Source organism: Myotis lucifugus, unplaced genomic scaffold (assembly GCF_000147115.1).
Source record: "Myotis lucifugus unplaced genomic scaffold, Myoluc2.0 scaffold_6, whole genome shotgun sequence".
Taxonomy (NCBI): Eukaryota; Metazoa; Chordata; class Mammalia; order Chiroptera; family Vespertilionidae; genus Myotis; species Myotis lucifugus.
The window spans coordinates 18,153,784-18,174,440 of record NW_005871054.1 but is presented as its reverse complement, the minus strand read 5'-3'; the positions used below and the strand labels follow the sequence as shown (position 1 = coordinate 18,174,440).

Sequence of the window (20,657 nt, the reverse complement as noted above, 5' to 3'; positions counted from 1 at the left end):
GACCCAACAATAGGAACATTCACTCACTGTGAGCTCTGATATACAAAATGGGCTCCAATATAAAAAGGCTCCTCTATCCCATCTCATTGAAAGAGTGGCTTTTATGTAGTGTTCTCCACATTAAAGCTTGGCCAACTTTTATAATTTGCTCCAAGAAGAGAAGCCGGAAAATGGAGAATTTAAAAAAATCTTTTAGCTTTGGGATACACTTTATGCTTTTGTGGGGAGAAAAACCACACTTTTATGTCCTTTGCTTGTGCTGATGTTTCAGTGGCACTGTAGATGTCTTCCCAACATCTGCCTTGCCCCTCCCCCATTGTTCGGCAACGTGTAGTTTGGACCCTGATCTAAATCCAACAGGCTCATGCCATCCTTGCCAGGGTGAATGGTTCAGGTAATTCCGGCCTTAGCGCCCATGACATTCCTTTGGCCATAAGAACTGGTTTAGGAAGAGAAGGCTCAATGGAACTTTTAGGAAAGGATTTGGTCTCCCCTCTGGACAGTATGCTGCATGAGGTCAGGCCTGGTGCCACCACAGCCATCCTGCTACCCACAGGTCAGCCAGGCTTTATCGCCATTGAGTTGCTGAACTGAATCTCCCTGCCTGGCCTTTTTGACCTGCACTGTCCAATATGGCAGCCAGCAGTCACCTGCGGCCAATCTAATGACCACATGAAACGTGGCTGGTCCAAAGCGAACTGTCCTGTGAAGGTAAAACACATACCAGAGTTTGAAGACTTAGTACGAAAACAGAATGTAAAATATCTCAATAAATTTTTATATTGATTATGTGTTGAAATTAAAATCTCTTAGATGTATTAAGTTACTTAATATATATTAAGATTAATTTGACTTCTTTTTACTTTTTTTAAATGTGGCTACTACAAAAATTGAAATTACATAGTGGCTCACATATTTCTATTGGATTGCTGCTTTAGACTTTACAGTTAAATACACCAGTATATTCCCTTTGTTTGAGTTGGTGTTTTTGCTTCTGGCGATGTAAGATTTCTAACAGATGCAAGTGTTAAGTTGAGTTTTTATTCCTTAAACATATGTACTGCCCCTTAAATGTTTTCTGCAGGCTCCACATAGTGCATAACTGATACCTGAGAATAAAAGAATTCAGATCCATTACCTGTTTTTTTAATGGTAGAGGTAGACTCAGGGTTGATTTTTATTTATTTTTGCTCATCTGTATTTTCTGATTTTTCTTTGGTGAGCACATTATTTGCATATCAATGAGGAAGGTCCAACACCTCACTCACAGCTTCTGTCCAGAATCGCCCACACCAGCCCAGCCTGGGCTCCTCCTCTCAGGTGTGCTGCCGGAAGTCTTACTAAGGCTCTGCCTCTGGTGTCACTCCAGCCTCACCCTTTCTTAGTATCTCACTGCAGACCCATCATTCACTCTTAACCAGCTCTGTTGTCCTTGGTCCCTGAAGGAATGCCCTATACTTCATATTATCAAATCCCTTCATGGCTTGAGACTCACAGGATGGATCTGTCCTTACCTGATGCGAAGCAGCCGCAAAACGAATCCAACCATCATCCAAGGAGACGACGAACTCTCCCCTTTGAAGCTGCACATTCACTTGGCCTCCTCCGAACAAGACCAGCGGGTACACAGACACCATGCTGCAGTCGCGGATGAACACCCGACTGGTTTTGATCTTCTCGTGGTACAGCAGGTAGGGGCTGTCAAAGTGTCTGACCTGGAGCATAAAACCTCAGGTGATGACAGCAATGTCACTGGCAACACGAGGGGGCCTCCACCAGTCCCATGGATGCAAATACCACCTGTCGGTGACTTATAAAATCATCTCCAGTCTGTACCTTTCCAGACTTGTATGTGCAACTACCTACTTGACGTCTCCACTTGGGCTCTAATAGGCACGTCAAATTTCTTATGTTCAGAAGAAATTCCTGATTTCCCCTCCATGCAGTGTTCATTATCTAAGTAAATGGCACCCCCCTTCACCCCGTTGCTCAAACCCCAAAGAGTCATCCTTGATTGTACTTTCCCCCCTCACTCTATCTACATCATCGCTAAGTCCTGTCACCTTGCTAAGTCCTGCCAGCTCTATTTTCAAAATACATAGTGAACTGACACGTTCTGACCACTTCTATAGCCATCCCCTTGCGCAGTGCCTCCTAAGTACTCGCCCTGCTTCTTTGCATCTTTACAGCTTCTATTCCACACAGCAACCACAGAGATGGTTTAAAAACACAAATCCAGTTAAGGGCTCAAAAGGCTCCAATGATTTCCCACAGACAAAATCCCAGATCCCTGCCATGGCTCACAAGGTCCTACATGACCTGACCATTGCCTACTTGTCCCAATTCACCCGCCACCCTCACCCTAATCATCCCACTGCACTTCCTGGAACACACCAACATGCTCCCTCTCATGGTCTTCACACTTATTTCCTCTGCTGGAATGTTCTCTTTAGATACCTGCATGGCTCGCCCTTCCCTGCCCTTAGGATTTGCTCCATGGTTTGCTCCCCAGAGAGTTCTTCCCTGACCACTCTACGGAAAACAGCCCCTCTCCTCTTTCTCAATCTCTCTGACTGATTTCTCTTCATAACATGTGTCACCAAGCTGAGGTGGTTTGCTTGCTTGTCTTCCCCAGTGATGCTGCTGGGCACAGCAAGTGATAGAGCACAGTTTGGCTGAACTTAAGGGACTGTGTTTCCCACCCCCCTGCCATATGTAACTGTGAGTACACCCTGCTATTCTGACCTGATAGTTCACTGATGAAGGGTGAATGTGCACATATCCATCGTTCTTGGTGACAAACTTCAGCTCATCTGATTTTGGTTGCATTCTGACAGCTCCAGTACTGGTCTTCTGAAACTTCCCTTCTGGGCTTTTCACCTAAACCACAGGTATTTGTAAAAATAGATATTTAAAATGTACATTTCCACTACAGGATGTATTCCTTGGCACAAAACCAGTCTTGTTTGAATGCCTTTGCTGTTTCTTCCCTCTATTACTTAGTTTCCTTTTGAAAGCAATAGAAGCATACTTTTTGCTTTTCTTTTCAAACCATCAAGAATGTGCCAGGTCGGTGTGGTTCGGTGGTTGAGTGCTGACCTATGAACCAGGAGGTCATGGTTCGATTCCCAGTCGGGGCACATGCTCGGATTGCGGGCTCAGTCCCCACTGAGGTTCGTGCAGGAGGCAGCCAATCAATGATTCTCCCTCATCATTGATGTTTCTTTCTCTCTCTCCTTCTCTGGAAAAAAAAAAGAAGTGTGAATGTAGGTACAGTAGCACTGGGTGGTTACACCACACAGCAGCCACATGGGGGAGAAACTACATAGATATTTCAGGTCTGCACTAATTATCAGGTGCAGAGAGTTGGAACCTGCTGATTATCAATCTCAATCCCACATTTCCAAATGAATTCCTTTCAAAACAGCAAGAAAACATTGTATGAATAGAAAAAAAATCATATGAATAAACAGATTAGTCCATTTGAAAAAAAAATTGAAAAGCTATGTATACACACACATATATGAATTATATATATATATATTACAAAAATAATACATGTTTCCTGTATAAATAACATATTAGGAAAAAAGAAAATAAAGACTTCCTGTAATCATCACATAATTAAGAAATAACTAGTATTATTTGATAAATATAATTTTAGTTTGTCTGTTAGATTTATGTTATATACTATATGTAGAAAACTAAACACAATATAAATACAAATGTACATATACACTGAAACTAATATAGGATCATTTTCTATAAATATACTTTTTAAACTTAATATATTGAGAACTTTTTCCTGTTTTAAAATATTTTCCTAAAACATAATTCCTTTACAAAAACCCCCCACATAATTCTTAATGGCAATATAGTACCTCATAATTTACCAATAAACTCTCCATTATTAGAAGTTTAGATTGTTCATTCTAACAGTTTATAATTGCAAACATTTCCCTGGATGCATCTTTATGCATATACTAGAGGCCCGATGCACCAAGATTCGTGCAAGAATAGGCCTTCCTGCCCCTGTCTGCTGGCACCGGCTTCCCTCCGGCACCCAGCCAGGACCCAGGCTGCTTCGCTCCTGCCGCCACTGCCACCCCTGGTGTGCGTCCGCTGGGGTTGGGGGCAGCACGCAGTCCCCTCCTGCCCATTTGTGTGCGCAGCTCCTCCTGAGCTGGTTGTGATGCCCGACTAATTTGCATATTACCACTATATTTCTTAATAATAATAATTATTATTATTAATAATTATTATAAATAATAATAATAATAATATAAATAATAATAATTATTTCTTAATAATAAATCTTTAGAAATGAAACTGCTATGTAGAAAGGATGTATCAATTTTATTCCTACCAAGAGTTTGAGAGTGTTCATTATGGGGGGCTTATGACAGTAAATTTTGTCACCTCATAACTACCCAAAATCCATAGTTTACTTTAGGGTTCACTCTTGGTGTTATATATTCTATGGGTTTGGGTAAATGTATAATGACATGTATCCTTCGTTATGATATGTATTATTCTCACTGCCCTAAAATCTACTATGCTCTGCCTATTCGTCACCTCCTCAACCCCCGATTTTATTTTTGTCTCCATGGTTTTGTTCCAAATGATTTTTTAAAAATAAATTTCAAATGATTTGAAAAACATGCAAGTACTAAGCAGAAAACGAACCATAAATCAGTGAATGTCAACTGAGAATTTAACAAAAAGTTAAAAGAGAAGTGATTCAGTGCTCTAACAAACTCAAATTCTGAGGTGACAGGGACGGGATAATGAGAACTCAGATGAGAGCCCAACAAGGGGTTTCCAGAAGTGCGCTGGCACAGGTGGTCCATGGCAAAGCACTGACTTGTTTGACTTTGTTCTTAGTCTAATTTTAGTCCAGAGAAAGGGCATAAGAGAAATGTAGTCAAATCAAGTTCCTATCTAACACAGGAGGATAGTTATTTAGGCATAGGTTTGCTGAGAAAGTAACATACATGTCCATTTTAATTCCTGGAATGTCATAATATGTCAGAAGGATTAAAGAAGCAACCCATTTTATACAATAAATGTTCTTGAACAATGCATCTAAACAGGTTAAGGAAGTGAAGGATTAGAAATATACACTAAGTTTAAAAGGCTGTGTGTGTGTTTGCGGGTGTGAGATGATTAATGCTATGACTTAACTTATATCCTTGGCTCCAAGTGAGACAAGTTGTGGGAGAATCCAGGAAAAGCATTTTGTTACCTGCACTACGTTTGGATACAGAGCAGCACACAGCATTGCTGATATCAGCTTGGGGTTCTCAGCATTGGAATTCGCCTGTGAGAGAAATGCAGCATTAATTTCATAAGTAATGTGGCTACTTTTGTCTGTGCCCTGGAATTTACCATTATATGTCATTTGATTTCTATCTTAAAACAGACAAAAGCATCTAACTTCTATCCCTGTGCTAAAAAATTGTATTTTCTAAGTGAAAAGTAGATCTATCGGAACACATTCACACAGGACCCACTCCAAGAAGCCCATGAAAACTCTTCCCAGATTTCTGCAAAGCAGCTACAAAGCCAGTGTTCCTAAGGCTCCGTAGAGAGAAAGATTCTGGTTCATGAGATGTTCACAATCTCCAGAAAGTACTAACTTCACTTAGAACAGAGTGGCATCAGGTTCATCTTGAAGAAGTGTTCTTCCTATAGTTATACAAAAAATTATTATTGGTTGGGAAAAAGCTGGTCTGATTTAAGAAGACATTACTGGAAAGTCGATTCTACCTCTTATGGATTTATCAAGAATCAGTGTGAAATTTAAAAAACAAAAACCCTTCTGGTTTATCAGTGTTAGCTGACACTTATTTGTGGAAAGAAGAAAACCAAGATTGCCACAAAACCACTGCTCATAGGCTTAAGTAAAGGATGCCTACATGTGTTCCGGAGTTAAAATAGTATCCATGTGCGAATTAAAGAGAAATAAGAGCTAATTACACACTCTATACCTCTTCTCCTGTGGCTTCCAGGATGCCATCTCCTCCCAGGGCCCTTTTCTCAATTTCTCTGGCTCTGAGTCCCTCCTTTGCAAAGCCTATATCTGATAACAGTTCAGTAAATTGTCGTTTGAGGCTGGCCATTTCCTGAAAGAAGTGGAAAAAGTAGGGGCATCAACATATCAAAGGTAAGTGGAGACAGTCTTACAATGATGAATGAGACAGAAACTCATTACTTCAGTGGACAGTAATGAGGCTCATATGGGTTCATCAAACAGGTCATTTCCAAAAAGGCAGTTTACATGTATGCAAACCAGCAGAGCTAAATAGTTACAGAGAAATCAATAAGCTACAAAAATCCCAAAGATCATTCATTTACCTCTAGATTACATTTTAAAAATCATGTTCATTGGATTTTGGATAGGTCTGATGTTCCTGGAGATTCTCAGGTCAGCAAAAAATGCAGTTAATTTTGTTTGGGACCCGACTCCAGGTGTTGTGACACTGCCTAGGTCTTTCCTACCTGCATCTCTGCTCAGGTCCTCTTAGTTCTTTACCTGAGCCTAGAGTGGTTGGTTCTGCATTCACTTTCCCTTTCGCTTACCTTGAGGTCTCGCTGGCTCACATCTTTTCCTAGGAATAGGAACATATTAACTGGTTTAGATTTAGACCCTCCTTTTTGTAGCTGAGCACAAGTATGAGAAAGAAAAAGCCCAAACCTCCTTTTCTTCTGGCTTCTGTTCAAATATAAGCTGCATATCAGACAATAGAAAAGGAGATAAAGACATCATGGGAACCGAGAGCGAAGCAACACTATCCTGTCTCTTGATGACAATGTGAGTGTTTTCTAGGAATGTCTCAAGTACATACGGAACATGGCAAAATATAACCTGGAGTTAAATATGCCATAAATAAATACATGGCTTTAACTGACATCTTGTTAAAGCAAGCTAGAGTTTAGTGAAAAGAGGGAACTCTATTTGATGGACCTCATAGAACACAGCAAAATCTACATGTATCCTGGAAAAAAAAAAGCATAAGTAAATTTAGTAAAAATTGTAATTTAAAAGAAATATAATATATACTTAAAAAATCTTAATGACCAGAGGAAATATTATTGCATCTTACATATAAAAATGTCCTTTAGATTAGTGACTCTAACTCTTAGAATCACTTGGTCAACCCAACAATGACAGTAAACAGATGCTGAGGCCCTACCCCTGGACAGCCAATGAAACTGGCATGGGGTGGAACCTGGGCATTTTTACTTTTTTGTTGTAAGCTTCCTCAGGTGAATCTAACGTGCAGCCATGACTGAAAAATTATTGCTTTCAATGTACTTATAATACAGCTAGAACCTTTGCTTTCTCAAAATGCCTCACTGAAGTACATCTAAAGGCAGATGAGAATGAAGGCAAATACTGGCATGCATGCATTGTTCTAGGCACTGGGGATAGAGTGTTGGACAAAACAGATAAGGTCTCTGCTCTGATGGAGCTTCTGGGATAGAGAGATACATAAATAATGTCAGGTTCTGGTAAGTACTTAAGGACATTAATTTTGTGTTCTACTCCAGGCCATCTTTTAATATGAAAGTAACGTTCTTCCCCCTTCCAGCCTCAAAACCTTCGAGTAAAACATTACTCAAAGATGTGCACCATCAGTATCTGGCTTCTTGTGCCACTTTGGAGGGGGATCTAGAAACACTGTCACAACAGAGGGCAGAGCCCTACCTGCTACCACACAGAAGATAATTCTTTCCTGTGTACTCATCATTGACACAGTAGCCTCTGATGGGCATAAGGAAAACTCATGAGGAAAATCTGGTTCAGTATTCATTCTTTGGTTTTAGGGGGAGGATTGGGGTTAAGGATGCTCATACACCACTTGAGAACCTGCTAAAAGCATGATTTCTCTTTCCCAGAATAAGGCACATATGTATAAGGATATGATTTTGCATACAATTTCAGGGGTTATGGACCCAGGTTGAGAATGCCTGGTAAAATTACTAAAAAAAACTGACTTCCAGTAAGCAGGAAGCTTCGGAGTGCCTATATTTCCCCGCCCTCCCCGTAAGTAAACACAAGCTCACTGAAAAAGGGAAAAGGTTTAGCACAGAAGGCCTATGTCATGCGTAGTTCAGGAGTCTGTCTCTCACAGCTGGTGAAGCTGAGCATATTCCAGAAATAACATTTTCAATGTCAAGGCAGGACACACAAGATGAAGGTGCAGCACCCTCTGACGCACTACTACAATAGAAAATGAATGAGAACAGAAGCGACTCACCTGAAGAACTCTGCCCGACAAGAAGTTTTGTCTGCAGTAATTATAACTTGCTCGCATACCTTCTTTCATACTTAGCTGCCACCCCTAAATGTTGAAGAAAATCAAAATGAACTTTCTCTGTCTTTAGCGCCAGCTCTGGAATAATCCTCAGCTATTAGGTTATATACTTACCTTATATGCTTGTAGAAGGGCCAGATAATCACTGTTTGCAAATGCAAATTCTAACTTTTTCTGGTTAGCTTCCTCTTTTTTATCCCAGGGAGACACCTAAATGAGGAACATCAGATTTGAAGGACACATTTTACCTCCGGTTTCACATGAACTTTCCTACTGCTGAAGCAAGGTGCCTTGGGAAGTGTGTGTGTGGCACAGAGAGTACTCAGTTTGTGGCTGATTTTAGGCCTTATGGTGATCACGGGCAAGCTACCACTATTTGCCCTTGCGAGTCTGTCTGCCCACCCCAAATAAGCTCTACTAGGTCTTTTAATTCCTGGTGGCAAGATGTCATTAAAGAGACACTCATTCTGAAAGCTAGATCTGAAATCTAAAATTCTAACTTTTCAAACACCTTCCTTTTTAGGAGGGCCGGTGGGAAAAGGATTATATTTGGGAAATTAACATTATATTTACAAAACCCAGCAAAGGGCAGATGCTTAGTTTAGGCTAAGGATGACATCAGTATTTGTAATGAACATTAATATTTCTGTATTCCAATAAAACAAAGCAGCCAGTGAGAGGTTTATTTAGACGATTTGAGACAGAGGTCCTACTCACAACAATACCAACCCACATGCCCCTGAGTAAGCTACATTACCCATTCAGGTCCTTGGTCTTGTCATTTGTTGTTAAATGAGGGGACTGAACTAAGATCTTTTTGCAGATCTATGTGTTTACAATTTTATGAAGTATAACATTAAAGCTGAACAAAATGGGTACATTGATCTATTCCCCAATCTCTCTGAGATAAGCCATGGTGAAAAAGGCCGAGTGACACTCTATCCAACAACAGCAGAATATCCATTCTTAAGTCCACATAACATACTCTCCAGGACAGACTATATGGTTGGCCATAATTCAAAGCTTAATAACCTTTAAAGGGCTGAAATAATACAAAGTATGTTCTCTGACCATAATAGAATGAAATTAGAAATCAATAATGGAAAAGACTGGGAAACTCTTAAGTATGTGGAAATTAAAGAACACATGCCTAAATAACCAACTGGTACCAAAAAAACTAAAAACAGAAATCAGAAAATACTTGAGATGGAAACAACCGCAAATGTCCATCAAGTACTGAATGCATAAATAAAATGTGGTATATTCATACAAAGGAATATTATTTGGCCATAAAAAGGATGAAGTACTGATGCATGCTGTAATATAGATGAATCTTAAAAGCATTATACTAAGTGAAGAAGCCTGTCAGAAAAGACCACATATTATATTATTTCATCAATATTAAATGTCCAGAAGAGGCAAATCTATAGAGACAGAAAGTAGACTGGGCTGGAGTGGATGGGAGGATTAAAGGGAACTGGGGAGTAATAGTTATGGGATCTCTTTATGAGGTGGTAAAATATTCTAAATCCGACTATGGTGATGACTGCACACAGTATTAAAAACTAATGAGTTGTACACTTTGGATGAATTAGCTATAATAATAAAAGCATAATACGCTAATTAGACTGGACGTCCTTCCAGACAAAGCTGTGGCGGGCGAGGGCTGAGGCAGAGGCGGCCACCGCAGTGGGCAGGGGCCAAGGCAGAGGCGGCTGCGGGGGGTCCGAGCCGCTTGCATGAATTTTGTGCATCGGACCTTTAGTATTTCAATAAAGCTGTTAAAAAAAAGAAGTGGTCCAATGTATTTACTCCCTGGTAAAATCATGCAGAGGTACCTTTTACTAGTACTTGTTTGCATTTTCTGATTTTCCTATAATGAGCAAGTTTAGCAAGTTTTTTAATTAAAAAAATTTAGATTATTTAAATAAGTTAGATCTCCAGTTCTTCATCTTCATTTGGGGTATGGATTTATTTGAGGGTCAGATAAAAGTTATAGACACTGTACCCTGAAAAATTCACATACAAGTACAAGAAAATTTTTAGGGGGCTCACATAACCCTATAGCCCCCACAGTCCCCTTAGAGACCAATGGACTCTAGTTTATTTTATTTTAATTTTTAAATATATTTTTATTGATTTTGGAGAGGAAACGACAGAGAGAGAGAGAGAGAGATAGAAACATCAATGATGAGAAAGAAACATTGATTGGCTGCCTCCTACACGTCCCCCACTGGGGATAAAGCCTGCAACCCGGGCATGTGCCCCCACTGGGAATCGAACCAGGACCTCCTGATTCATAGGTCGATGTTCAACCACTAAGCCACGCTGGCGGGGCCTGGACTCCATTTGAGATGAATGTTGTTTACTTACAAAAGGAGACTTAAAAGCCAAACTGGCAGCGATGGTGAGAGCAGGATCCAAACAGCGGAAGATAGACCCAAACAGCATCAGTTTGCCAATTCTCACATCCACAGGCAGAGAGGCTAAGTGATACCCAAGGGGGGTCAGTTTTTCATCTGTAGTTAATGCTCCCAAGTCTCGTAATCGTATTTTTGAGGCACGAAGAGAATCAGGGTGTGGTGGTTCAATGAGCCGAGAGAACACCGATTGGAGATTATGAGTGCTAAACATTTCCAAAATTTTAATTCTGGGGAAAAAAATAATTTGACAATTTTATTTATGATGGGATCACACCAAGAAATAAGCTTCTTTCTTGAATAAAAATTTATATATATAAAGCATAATATGCAATGTGTCCCCTCAGGAGTTCGACCACTTGCTTGACCACCAGGGGGCAGCGCGGGATGAAGGAAGGCCCTGGCAAGCAGCTGCTAGGGACTCTACTATGCATGAATTTTGTGTACAGGGCCTCTAGTAGTTTATAATTTCTTAGATATATGCTTTCATAAGCCAGACAATGTTGGTTTAAAAAAAAAAATCTCTTATGTCTCCTCATTCTCCAGCAATAAATTGCAGAAACACATTCAGATTCTAAAATTTAGTGAGATTGAGAAAATTCTCTCTATAAACTTTCAAAATGCTTCTTTCCATAATAGTGGAATCAAATCATGAAATAAGATTGGAATGATCCACTTATTCTCTTTCCCACATCTGAAATTGCATAATAATTGCAAAATCAATCTGCACTGTGTCCTGACTTTTCACAGCTCTTGAAAAGCTATTGTTTTACATTATGAATTTAAGCATTTTTCAGAGGAGAAAAATCTTACATAACATTTCTTTATTTCACTTATATGCATTTCCTTTTTAAGCTGTGAACCTATAAAATACAATTTTACATATTTACTAATGGACACATATTTGGTATCTAGCTTTTTTCCACTTAGATCACATAGATGTTTCACTTTAACATATGCCTTGACAGTAATCCACTTAAATTTTGATTTAGCAAAAAAAAAAAAATAAAAATAAAAAAATAATAATAATGAACCATGTTGGCCTATAGAATGTACCTATTTCCCCACTGTCGTATTTGCGTTGTTTTTAAATCATATGTGCTACATATATAACATTTCCCCTTCTCTCATCCTCCCTCAAGGGTCAATCAACTTCAAAGCTCTCTCCAATCCCTTCACTGCTCTTCATTTGCATTGTTACGACCTTAATTCGAGGCATCTGCTTGCCCAGTTTCTTAAGACTTCACCATGAACACTTGTATCCTACAGTACCCCTGTGCTTAGCCCAACCCCTGGCAAATGGAAGGCTCTTAAAATAAATTTGCTGGATAAAAGAAGAGCTATCACATCTTTACACAAGTAACTTTTTCCCTTTGCGTTACTATTTTATGGGCATACTCCCTCAAAGTGATGAGTGGGTCTAAGGGCATGGGCAGTTTTGGAGTTCTTGTATAATGCCAAGCAAATCTTCAGAAAGGTTGAACCATAGATTTCCCAACTGCAGTAACGTTGAGTTTGATCATTCATTCATTAAATTCCATTTTATCATACTTATTCTTATTTGTTCATCTGGTAAATAATGGAGTTTTTAAGTAGTTTTTGTTCACTTTGCTCTACCTGATAATGAGGCTGTAGATTTTTCCATGTGATGATTTAATATTGGTGGAACCTCTAACTTATTCTCGATAAGTTAGATTCCTTTTCTGACTTACAAAGTTATTCTTAAGGTCTATTATAGGACTATCCTCTCCAATGTAACAATCTTTATGTGCAAAAACTTAAAAGGAATGGTATAGGTAACACTGAAGAGCTCCTTCCATGTCCATTCTCAGCAAAATGTCTCCTACTAAGAAAAAGAAAACATGGATGTACCTTAGACAGAGCTGTTCCAATGGCACTCTTTGTATTTCTGGCAGCTGCTGCTTTAAAAGCTGGTGACTGAAGTGATGGCTAGTGAACAAATGGAAGCAGACCCCAGATGCAACACGACCAGCTCGACCTTTTCTTTGCAGAGCATTGGCTTGAGAGACAAAAGTATCCTCTAGACTTTCCATCCCTTTGCTGGCATCATATCTATAAAGAAAAATAAAATGTCAGAAAGGGCTATTTTATAAAGACATGGCCAAGACTCGACTTAGCAGGGAGATTAGATGAACCACTTTCCTTCTGTAGGACAGTGTCCTCTGTGTTCCGCGATAGTTGAGTCCCTGGCAGGAGATTAGTGCTACTTTAAAGGGTATCGAACGCTACTACATACAATCTATTTAACTCTTCTCTTTTTAAAAAAAAATTTTCATCTTTATTTTTGACAAATAAAAATTGTACATATTTAAGGTGTACAATGTGATGTTTGGATATATGTAGACTTTGTGAAATGATTTCAATTATGAAACTAACACATACCAACTTCCATATCAATGCTTTTTCATTCAAGCACATGTAAAGCAAATAAAAAAAGGAGGAAAACTAATTACTTCCAAAACCTTAAACTTTCCATCTCCGTCTGACTTTAAGAATATGAACTGACTATAGACTCACTCATATATCTATATACAGTTTTCATAAAATATTTTTTCAAACACAATCCATGTAGTTTAATAGCATTAACTATTAAGAGCTTTGTCATTCTAATGAGGCATCTTTAGCCCCTCCCTTATACTGCCAAAAGATAATACCTCTTTTCTTTCATTTTCCCAGAATCGATGACATAGACAACATCATCAATGGTTATGGATGTCTCAGCAATGTTGGTGGAAATTATAATCTTAGTTACACCTACAGGAGGTTTTATAAACACAGCTTGCTGCTCTTCACTGGATAAAGATGAATGAAGTGGGTGAACAACACATCTGAAAGGCAATAAAAGCACAGTGAGTGTTCTAGCGTAAATGCTGAAATTGGACTACAGTGGGTGGATTTCTATTTAACCATCACACCAAGAATCAGCAGCTTCTCCACCACCACCTACCCTCAGGGCTCAGCTCTTCTGAATGGGAAGATGCTTTCTGATTCTGACAAAGTATTTACTCATCCTATGAAACTAAAAACCTTGCATCAACTTGGGGAAAACTGGAGTGTAATTCAGTAGTAAATAACCAAGAAGACTAAATAGTTGACATTTTACAAGAGCACATGTTCATTTTTTCCCTACCTTTAAATCCAGAGCAAGAGAGGCAGAGACAGTGATGTACATTAAGAAATTTCATTCTTATATTTCTAGGGAGTTTTCATCTGTCAAGTAGTTGTCTCCTTCGATATGAAGACATACCCAATGTGTCTTTCCACCAGAATAGAAATTACTGAAAATTATTTTTTCTCAAAATGGGATCATTTCTTTGTTGTTACTAACATTGGCTTCTCCCGTGCCCTGTTTCTGGCAACTGAAATTACATGCAATTTTGCTGAGTCACTATGCTAAGTGAAGAGAAATATTTTTATTTAATGGCATGGGAATGACTGATTTTCTGGAACAAACAGGTTTGTCTATCTCCAGCTGGCATAAACAAATGTATTCTTGAGGAGTGAAAGCAGAATCTAAAGAAGGTGATGACTGTTAAAAAGACCTTTCTGGTTACTCTTCTTTGCATATAACTGCAATAGATATTGAGGATACAGAAAGCAATGAACTTACCGATAACTACGTCTGTTGTTGAAAAGAGAATTAGACTGTAGCTGTTCATAAAGCATTTTGATTTCTGCCAATCCAGGTAAAAATACAAGTATAGCACCTGGGTATATAAAGAGAATCAATCAGATAGAGGCAAAAAGGGAAAAACTAACAGATTATAAAGCTATTTTTAATGAAAAAAAAAAAAAAAGCAATAATCTGAGATTTTTCACTTTCAGTTTTCTTGTAAAGTCCCCAAAGAATTAATAGATAACAAACTTTTAAAATATATTTTCTGACTTAATTACTACAAGATAAATGGGATATTATCTTTCTGCAACAGGAAAAACAGCAGAGTGGGAAAATATAATGCCTTAACTTATACAAGCATCATTGGCAAAGCTCTTTAAACATATTTCTTCAGTGCACTGGTCACTGACATTTCTGTAGGAAGATTATCCTTCTCGTCTGTTAAGGTAGGAAAACTCTTCTTTCTATTACTAAAAAATATCCATAAACATTTGACTGAAAAGGAGACAAAGAAACTATAATTTGCTTGCCAACCTGGTAATCTAAATTTAGAGATATGTGGAAATGTAGCACATCAAATAACCATGCCATTTAATGGTTTATGGGCTTAAAAAACAAATCCTCACTCAGGACTATATTTTATAGATTATTTGGAGAGGAAGGGAGGGAGGAATGCAAGGAGGGAAGGAGAAAGAAAGAGCTAGATTATCAGTTGCCTACACGCCCTGACTGAGGACTGAACTCACAACCTAGGTATGTGCCTTGATTGGGAATCTATGCGACAACACCCCAATTAACTGAGCCACACCAGCCAGGGTGGTTTATGGACTTTTAAATTTGACATTAAAGAAAATAAGCAGTGATAACTGATTATATAGTATATTTCTGAAGAGCAATCACTCAGTGATAGTTACCTTCTTCCATGTTTTATTCGGAGAGGAAATTGGCACACATCTTTAATCTCACAAATATTTATTGGGTACCTATGTCACCTCTGTGCTAGGTACAATGGGATATAAAACAAAGATCTGTCCATAAGAACTCCTAACCTGTTATTTATTGCAGTTATTCTCCCCAATAAATAAGGAAACTATCCTATATAATCCTAGATAATAAAAGCATAATATGCTAAGTGTCTGACCGATGGTCGACTGCTTGACCAGTCGCTATGACGTGCACCCACCACCAAGGGCCAGACCGATCAGGACTGGGCAAGAGGGCCGGACATGCCCTGGAGCCCTCCTGTGGTCACTCCGCGGCAGGCCGGCCCCCATTAGGACTGGGTGAGATGGCCCCAATTGCTGGCTGGGCCGAGGGACCCCACCCGTGCACAAATTCGTGCACCGGACCTCTAGCCTATATATATAAAAGGCTAATATGCTAAGTGTCCGACTGCCCGACCGGTCACTATGACGCACACTGACCACCAGGGGGCAGAGACTCAATGCAGGAGCTGCCGAGCTGCAGTGACTTGGCAGCGGTGGTTCTCGGGTGATGCACCTGGAGACCAAAGGGGAGGGAGTGCGATTCCTCGTGGGGCCATGCAATTCCACCTTCGGCCTGGGTTATGTTGTTGCTGGGGCGCTGTTGGCCCGAATCTGGTTTACTGCACACTTGCGTTTGCGTTCCACACCCTGTACGACAGCAACTTTGCAGAGTGCCCTCTTGCACTCTGGGACCCCTCGGGGGATGTCAGAGAGCTGGTTTTGGCCCAATCCCCGCAGGCCAGGCTGAGGGACCCCACATGCTGGAGGGACCCAGCTCACTCAGCAGACGCTGGGGAGGGACCGCAGGAGGTTGGCTCCAGGGCCCGTCTTGCCAAGCCCGCCCCACCAGCCACCTTCTAATTAATTTCCTTTCAATGTGCACGAATCCATGCACCGGGTCACTAGTATTATTACAAAAATGAAACTCTGAAGAAGGGTGAAGGTATGTTTCCGAGTTGGTTTTAACACTTCATAGTATACAAAGCATGCTCACAGACATGATTCATTTGATCCTCTCAGCCACCTTAGAGTGACCCTGTAACTTGGCCAGGTCACAGAATCAGTAAGAGTGGAGCTTGGACACAAACCTAGGGTTTCTGGTATCAGACCCATTCTCTTTCCATTACATACTGCATGCTCCTCCCTACTAAAATACCACACCATTTAAGAGTGGTACGATAATCTATATGGATGGAAGAAAATATTTTGTCTATATATTTATGTGTCTTCTGATCTGTTCTGCCCTCATGGCTTGGCCATCTATTTCAGGGATATCTGTAATAATCACTTTACCCAAGGTTATGGAGTTCCTGAGTAGCACAGCTGGGGTGTTTATCAGACTCTAAAGCTGTTCTCTTAACCCCAATGCCCTTTGCCCTTGGTGTGCAAAGTCTTCATGAAATTCAAACACTCACTACTAGGCTCCCATTTAGCCAGGGCCTGAGTGGGTAAGAATGGATCATCCTGGCCTTCTTTTTGGTTTTCTTCCTTTGGGACTTTGTATTGTTAACATCTTTTTGTTTGGTGAGAGCAAGAGTGCAGAGCAAAAAAAGTGGGTGAACCTCAAAAGGTAAAAGGTAAAATTTCTCTTGAAAAGCCTAACAAGCAACTTTACATATAACTGGAGTGGGGTGAGGGCTCCAGGAAGGGAGGTGGTGCCCATGATCTCAGGAAGTAAGCTCCTTCCCTTTTGCCATCTTACCCATAAATGGAGACAAGAAGCAGTTACCTGGGGGGTAGGAGTGCTTTCCATCCACAATCCATTCTAACAAGGCCTCGATTAATTCAAGATTAACCTTTTCAAAATCCATGATGGACATCGTTTTGATGACTGATTTGCTAACCCCTGAAAGAAAGGTAAAAAACCAGGATAATTATACCTTATTGAAGATATATGCCTGGGAACTAGGTGAATGTCTTGATGTGATTTAACAACACAGATGTTAACATTTGTTGTACTAAAATGAATTTTGTTTCTCAGAACATACATGCTTACTCAAAAAACTTCCTGCTTGAACAATGACCCAAAGAGCAAGCTCCTAACCCTGCTGGGAAGGTCCAGATATGCCACTTTTTTTTTCTTTTGGTTAATCCTCACCCGAGGATATCTGTTCATTGATTTTTTAATTTTTTTTTCTTTCTTTCTTAATATATTTTATTGATATTTTACAGAGAGGAAGGGAGAGAGACAGAGAGTTAGAAACATCGATCAGCTGCCTCCTACACATCTCCCACTAGGGATGTGCCCGCAACCAAGGTACATGCCCTTGACCGGAATCGAACCTGGGACCTTTCAGTCCGCAGGCCGACGCTCTATCCACTGAGCCAAACCAGCTTCGGCTGTTCATTGATTTTAGAGAGAGTGGAAGGGAAGGGGAAAGGCAGAAATAGAAACACTGATGTGAGAGAGATGATTGGTTGCCTCCCGCATGGGCAGGCCGACGCACTATCCACTGAGCGAAATTGGCTAGGGCGAGATAGGCCACTTCTTTTCCTCCTTCCTTCCCCTCTTTTATCTACCACACACTTGTTGACAATTTCAGTCCTAGAAATAAAACTCCAAGTCAAATACATTCTAGAAACCTCTTCCAGATTTAACCAAGTCATGAGTCTGTCCAGGTAACATTAACCCATGGAAATTAATGGACAGAAATCACAACTTTCACCAGCATCTTTACAACAGAGACTCTTAACCTTTTGGTTAACTTGAGAAAATGATAAAAGTTATGATCTTCTTTGAAACATACATGTGATTCCAATGCCTTCACCAACATCTCTGAAGTCTATCCATAAACTTTCAGGTTAAGGGTCTACAATTTCCTTTTAATTTATCTGAGGCCTAATAAAATATACAGATCTTGAGGCTGCATTATAAGCCCCAGCTCTGTGAAAAACAAGTATCATGGGGAGATAGTTCCCCGAAGACTGCTGCCCTTTCTTCTTGGGTCCTCCTAATGGTCTATCACCCTAAGTACAGCCTAATTGGGACAAAATAACTGCAACTGGTATCGAGGAAGGGAATGCTAAAAAGTTTGAAGAAGCAAAAAAAGCAGTTTCTAAACAATGCTTTTCTAGTCTCTGTTGGTTAAACATGAAAAGGAAGGAAGAAATAGGCTACATAAATAAGGGTGTGGTTGGGTGTGGAAGGCAGAGAAGGAAGCATTTCTAGTTGTCAAGGTTCCAAACAGACTTTTCAAAAAGGAAAAAGGATTAACTAACTGCACAAAGAGGAAGAGATGTGAAAAACATTTTTTAAAAAAATATTTTGGCAGTTTTTATCAATCAATTATATACTTTAAAGGACTGATTTTTTTTTTTTAACTAGAAAAAAATTTAAAAATTGAGCTCGGGAACATATTTAATTCTCTGAAAAGTGAAAGAGCACTGAGATCAACTAGATCAAGTATTTTTTTACAGGGACAGGGAGGCTCAGAGAAGCTAAACAACCAGCCCAGCACCCAACAGAAACTAGTGGCAAAGCTGGGTTTTCTGACCCAAATATGCCATCCTTCTTTCTTAGAAAGGAAGTCTTAGAAGTGCTTTCTGAACTGTGGTAACCTCTATGTTTGAAATTAGAAAGGCATTGCTCTTTTTTTTCTTTATTGATTAAGGTATGACATATGTGTCCTTATCCCCTCATTGCCTCCCCACCCCCCCATTCATGCCCTCACCCCTCTGTTGTCTGTGTCCATTGGTTAGGCTTATATGCATGCATGCAAGTCCTTTGGTTGATCTCTCCCCCTTACCCCCACCCTCCCCTTCCTTCCCTCTGAAGTTCCAGTCATAACTCTTAAAGAAAATTCTAAAATTTCAAAAGAAAAACCAGCCCGGCTGGTGTGGATCAGTGGTTTACATCACTAACAATAGGACAAACCAACATTGTGTTTCCTGATGTGATGTACTGAGGACTCAAAATTGTTTCTGTGGTTTTCTAACCAAAAATGCATCACCTAAATTGAACCATGGGGAAATATTAGACAAACCCAAATGGAGGGACAGTCGACAAAACTGGCCCAAACTAAAAAAAAAAAATGTGTCAAGGTCATAAAAGAAAAATAAAGGACATTTTTTCAGATTAAAATAAAAAACAAAAATAAAAAAGCTAAAGGCACATGACAACTAAATACAATATGTAATGCTGTGTTGGATCCTCGACCAGGAAAAAATAACAATAAGGGACACTATTGAGATATTTGGCCGAATTAGAATATGGACTGTTAATTAAATATTAGTATCAGTTAAATGCCTTCATTTTGAGTATGTCCTATGCTTATGTAAGAGAATGTCCTTATTCTTAGGAAATACATTCTGAAATATTAGAGGTTAAGCAGCATCATAGCTGCAACTTAGTCTCAAAAGGTTCAGGGAAAAAAATATGTACATAGAACAAATGATAAAACAAATGAAGCAAAATAATAACAACTGATGAAATGGGGTAAAGGATATAGGAGTTCATTGTCTATACATTGTCTTTTTTTTTTAATTTTATTTTTATTGATTTCAGAGAGAAAGGAAGAAGGAGAGGGAAAGATAGAAACATCAATGATGAGAATCATTGACTGGCTACCTCCTACATGCCCCCCAGGATCGAGCCAGCAACCCTGGCATGTGCCCTTGACCAGAATTGAACCCAGGACCCTTCAGTCTGCAGGCTGATGCTCTACCCACTGAGCCAAACCAGCTAGGGCTCTTTTTTTTTAATTTAAAAATATATTTTATTGATTTTTTAGAGAGAGGAAGGGAGAGGGATAGAGTTTAGAAACATCAATGAGAGAGAAACATCGATCAGCTGCCTCCTACACACCTCCCACTGGGAATGTGCCTGCAACCAAGGTACATGCCCTTGACCGGAATTGAACCCGGGACCCTTCAGTCCACAGGCTGACGCTCTATCCACTGAGCCAAACCAGTCAGGGTCATTGTATAGTCCTACAAACTTTAATTTTGAAATAATATCAAAATAAAAAATTACAAAATACTCAAGAATATAATTTAGCCCTGACTGGTTTGGCTCAGTGGATAGAGCGTCAGCCTGCAGACTGAAGGGTCCCAGGTTCGATTCCAGTCAAGGGCATGTACCTTGGTTGCGGGGATATCCCCAGTGGGGGTTGTGCAGGAGGCAGCTGATCGATGTTTCTGACTCTCTATCCCTCTCCCTTCCTCTCTGTAAAAAAATCAATAAAATATACTTAAAAAAAAAAAAGAATATAATTTATATTTTACCATCTCCCAATTTTCTTATACTGAACACATTTCTTTTAGAAAAAACCCACTGGTAAATAGCCTATGTAAT

At 39.7% G+C, this 20,657-nt stretch overlaps 1 protein-coding gene across 3 annotated transcripts in view; it reads right to left on the bottom strand.

Moving 5' to 3' along the window:
• The window catches only part of DHX57 (DExH-box helicase 57), a 43,148-nt gene that overhangs the window by 2,075 nt on the left and 20,416 nt on the right, over positions 1 to 20,657 (bottom strand). For all 3 annotated transcript variants that reach the window (XM_006083432.3, XM_014447989.2, XM_014447992.2), the window contains exons 13-23: positions 17,094 to 17,210; positions 14,373 to 14,469; positions 13,417 to 13,590; positions 12,614 to 12,814; positions 10,695 to 10,971; positions 8,436 to 8,531; positions 8,265 to 8,348; positions 5,991 to 6,125; positions 5,246 to 5,320; positions 2,746 to 2,880; positions 1,515 to 1,715 (exon numbers count right to left, since the gene is read on the bottom strand). In XM_006083432.3, coding sequence (XP_006083494.1) covers positions 1,515 to 1,715; positions 2,746 to 2,880; positions 5,246 to 5,320; positions 5,991 to 6,125; positions 8,265 to 8,348; positions 8,436 to 8,531; positions 10,695 to 10,971; positions 12,614 to 12,814; positions 13,417 to 13,590; positions 14,373 to 14,469; positions 17,094 to 17,210 — 1,592 coding nt within the window. The remainder of the gene's footprint in view (positions 1 to 1,514; positions 1,716 to 2,745; positions 2,881 to 5,245; positions 5,321 to 5,990; positions 6,126 to 8,264; positions 8,349 to 8,435; positions 8,532 to 10,694; positions 10,972 to 12,613; positions 12,815 to 13,416; positions 13,591 to 14,372; positions 14,470 to 17,093; positions 17,211 to 20,657) is intronic.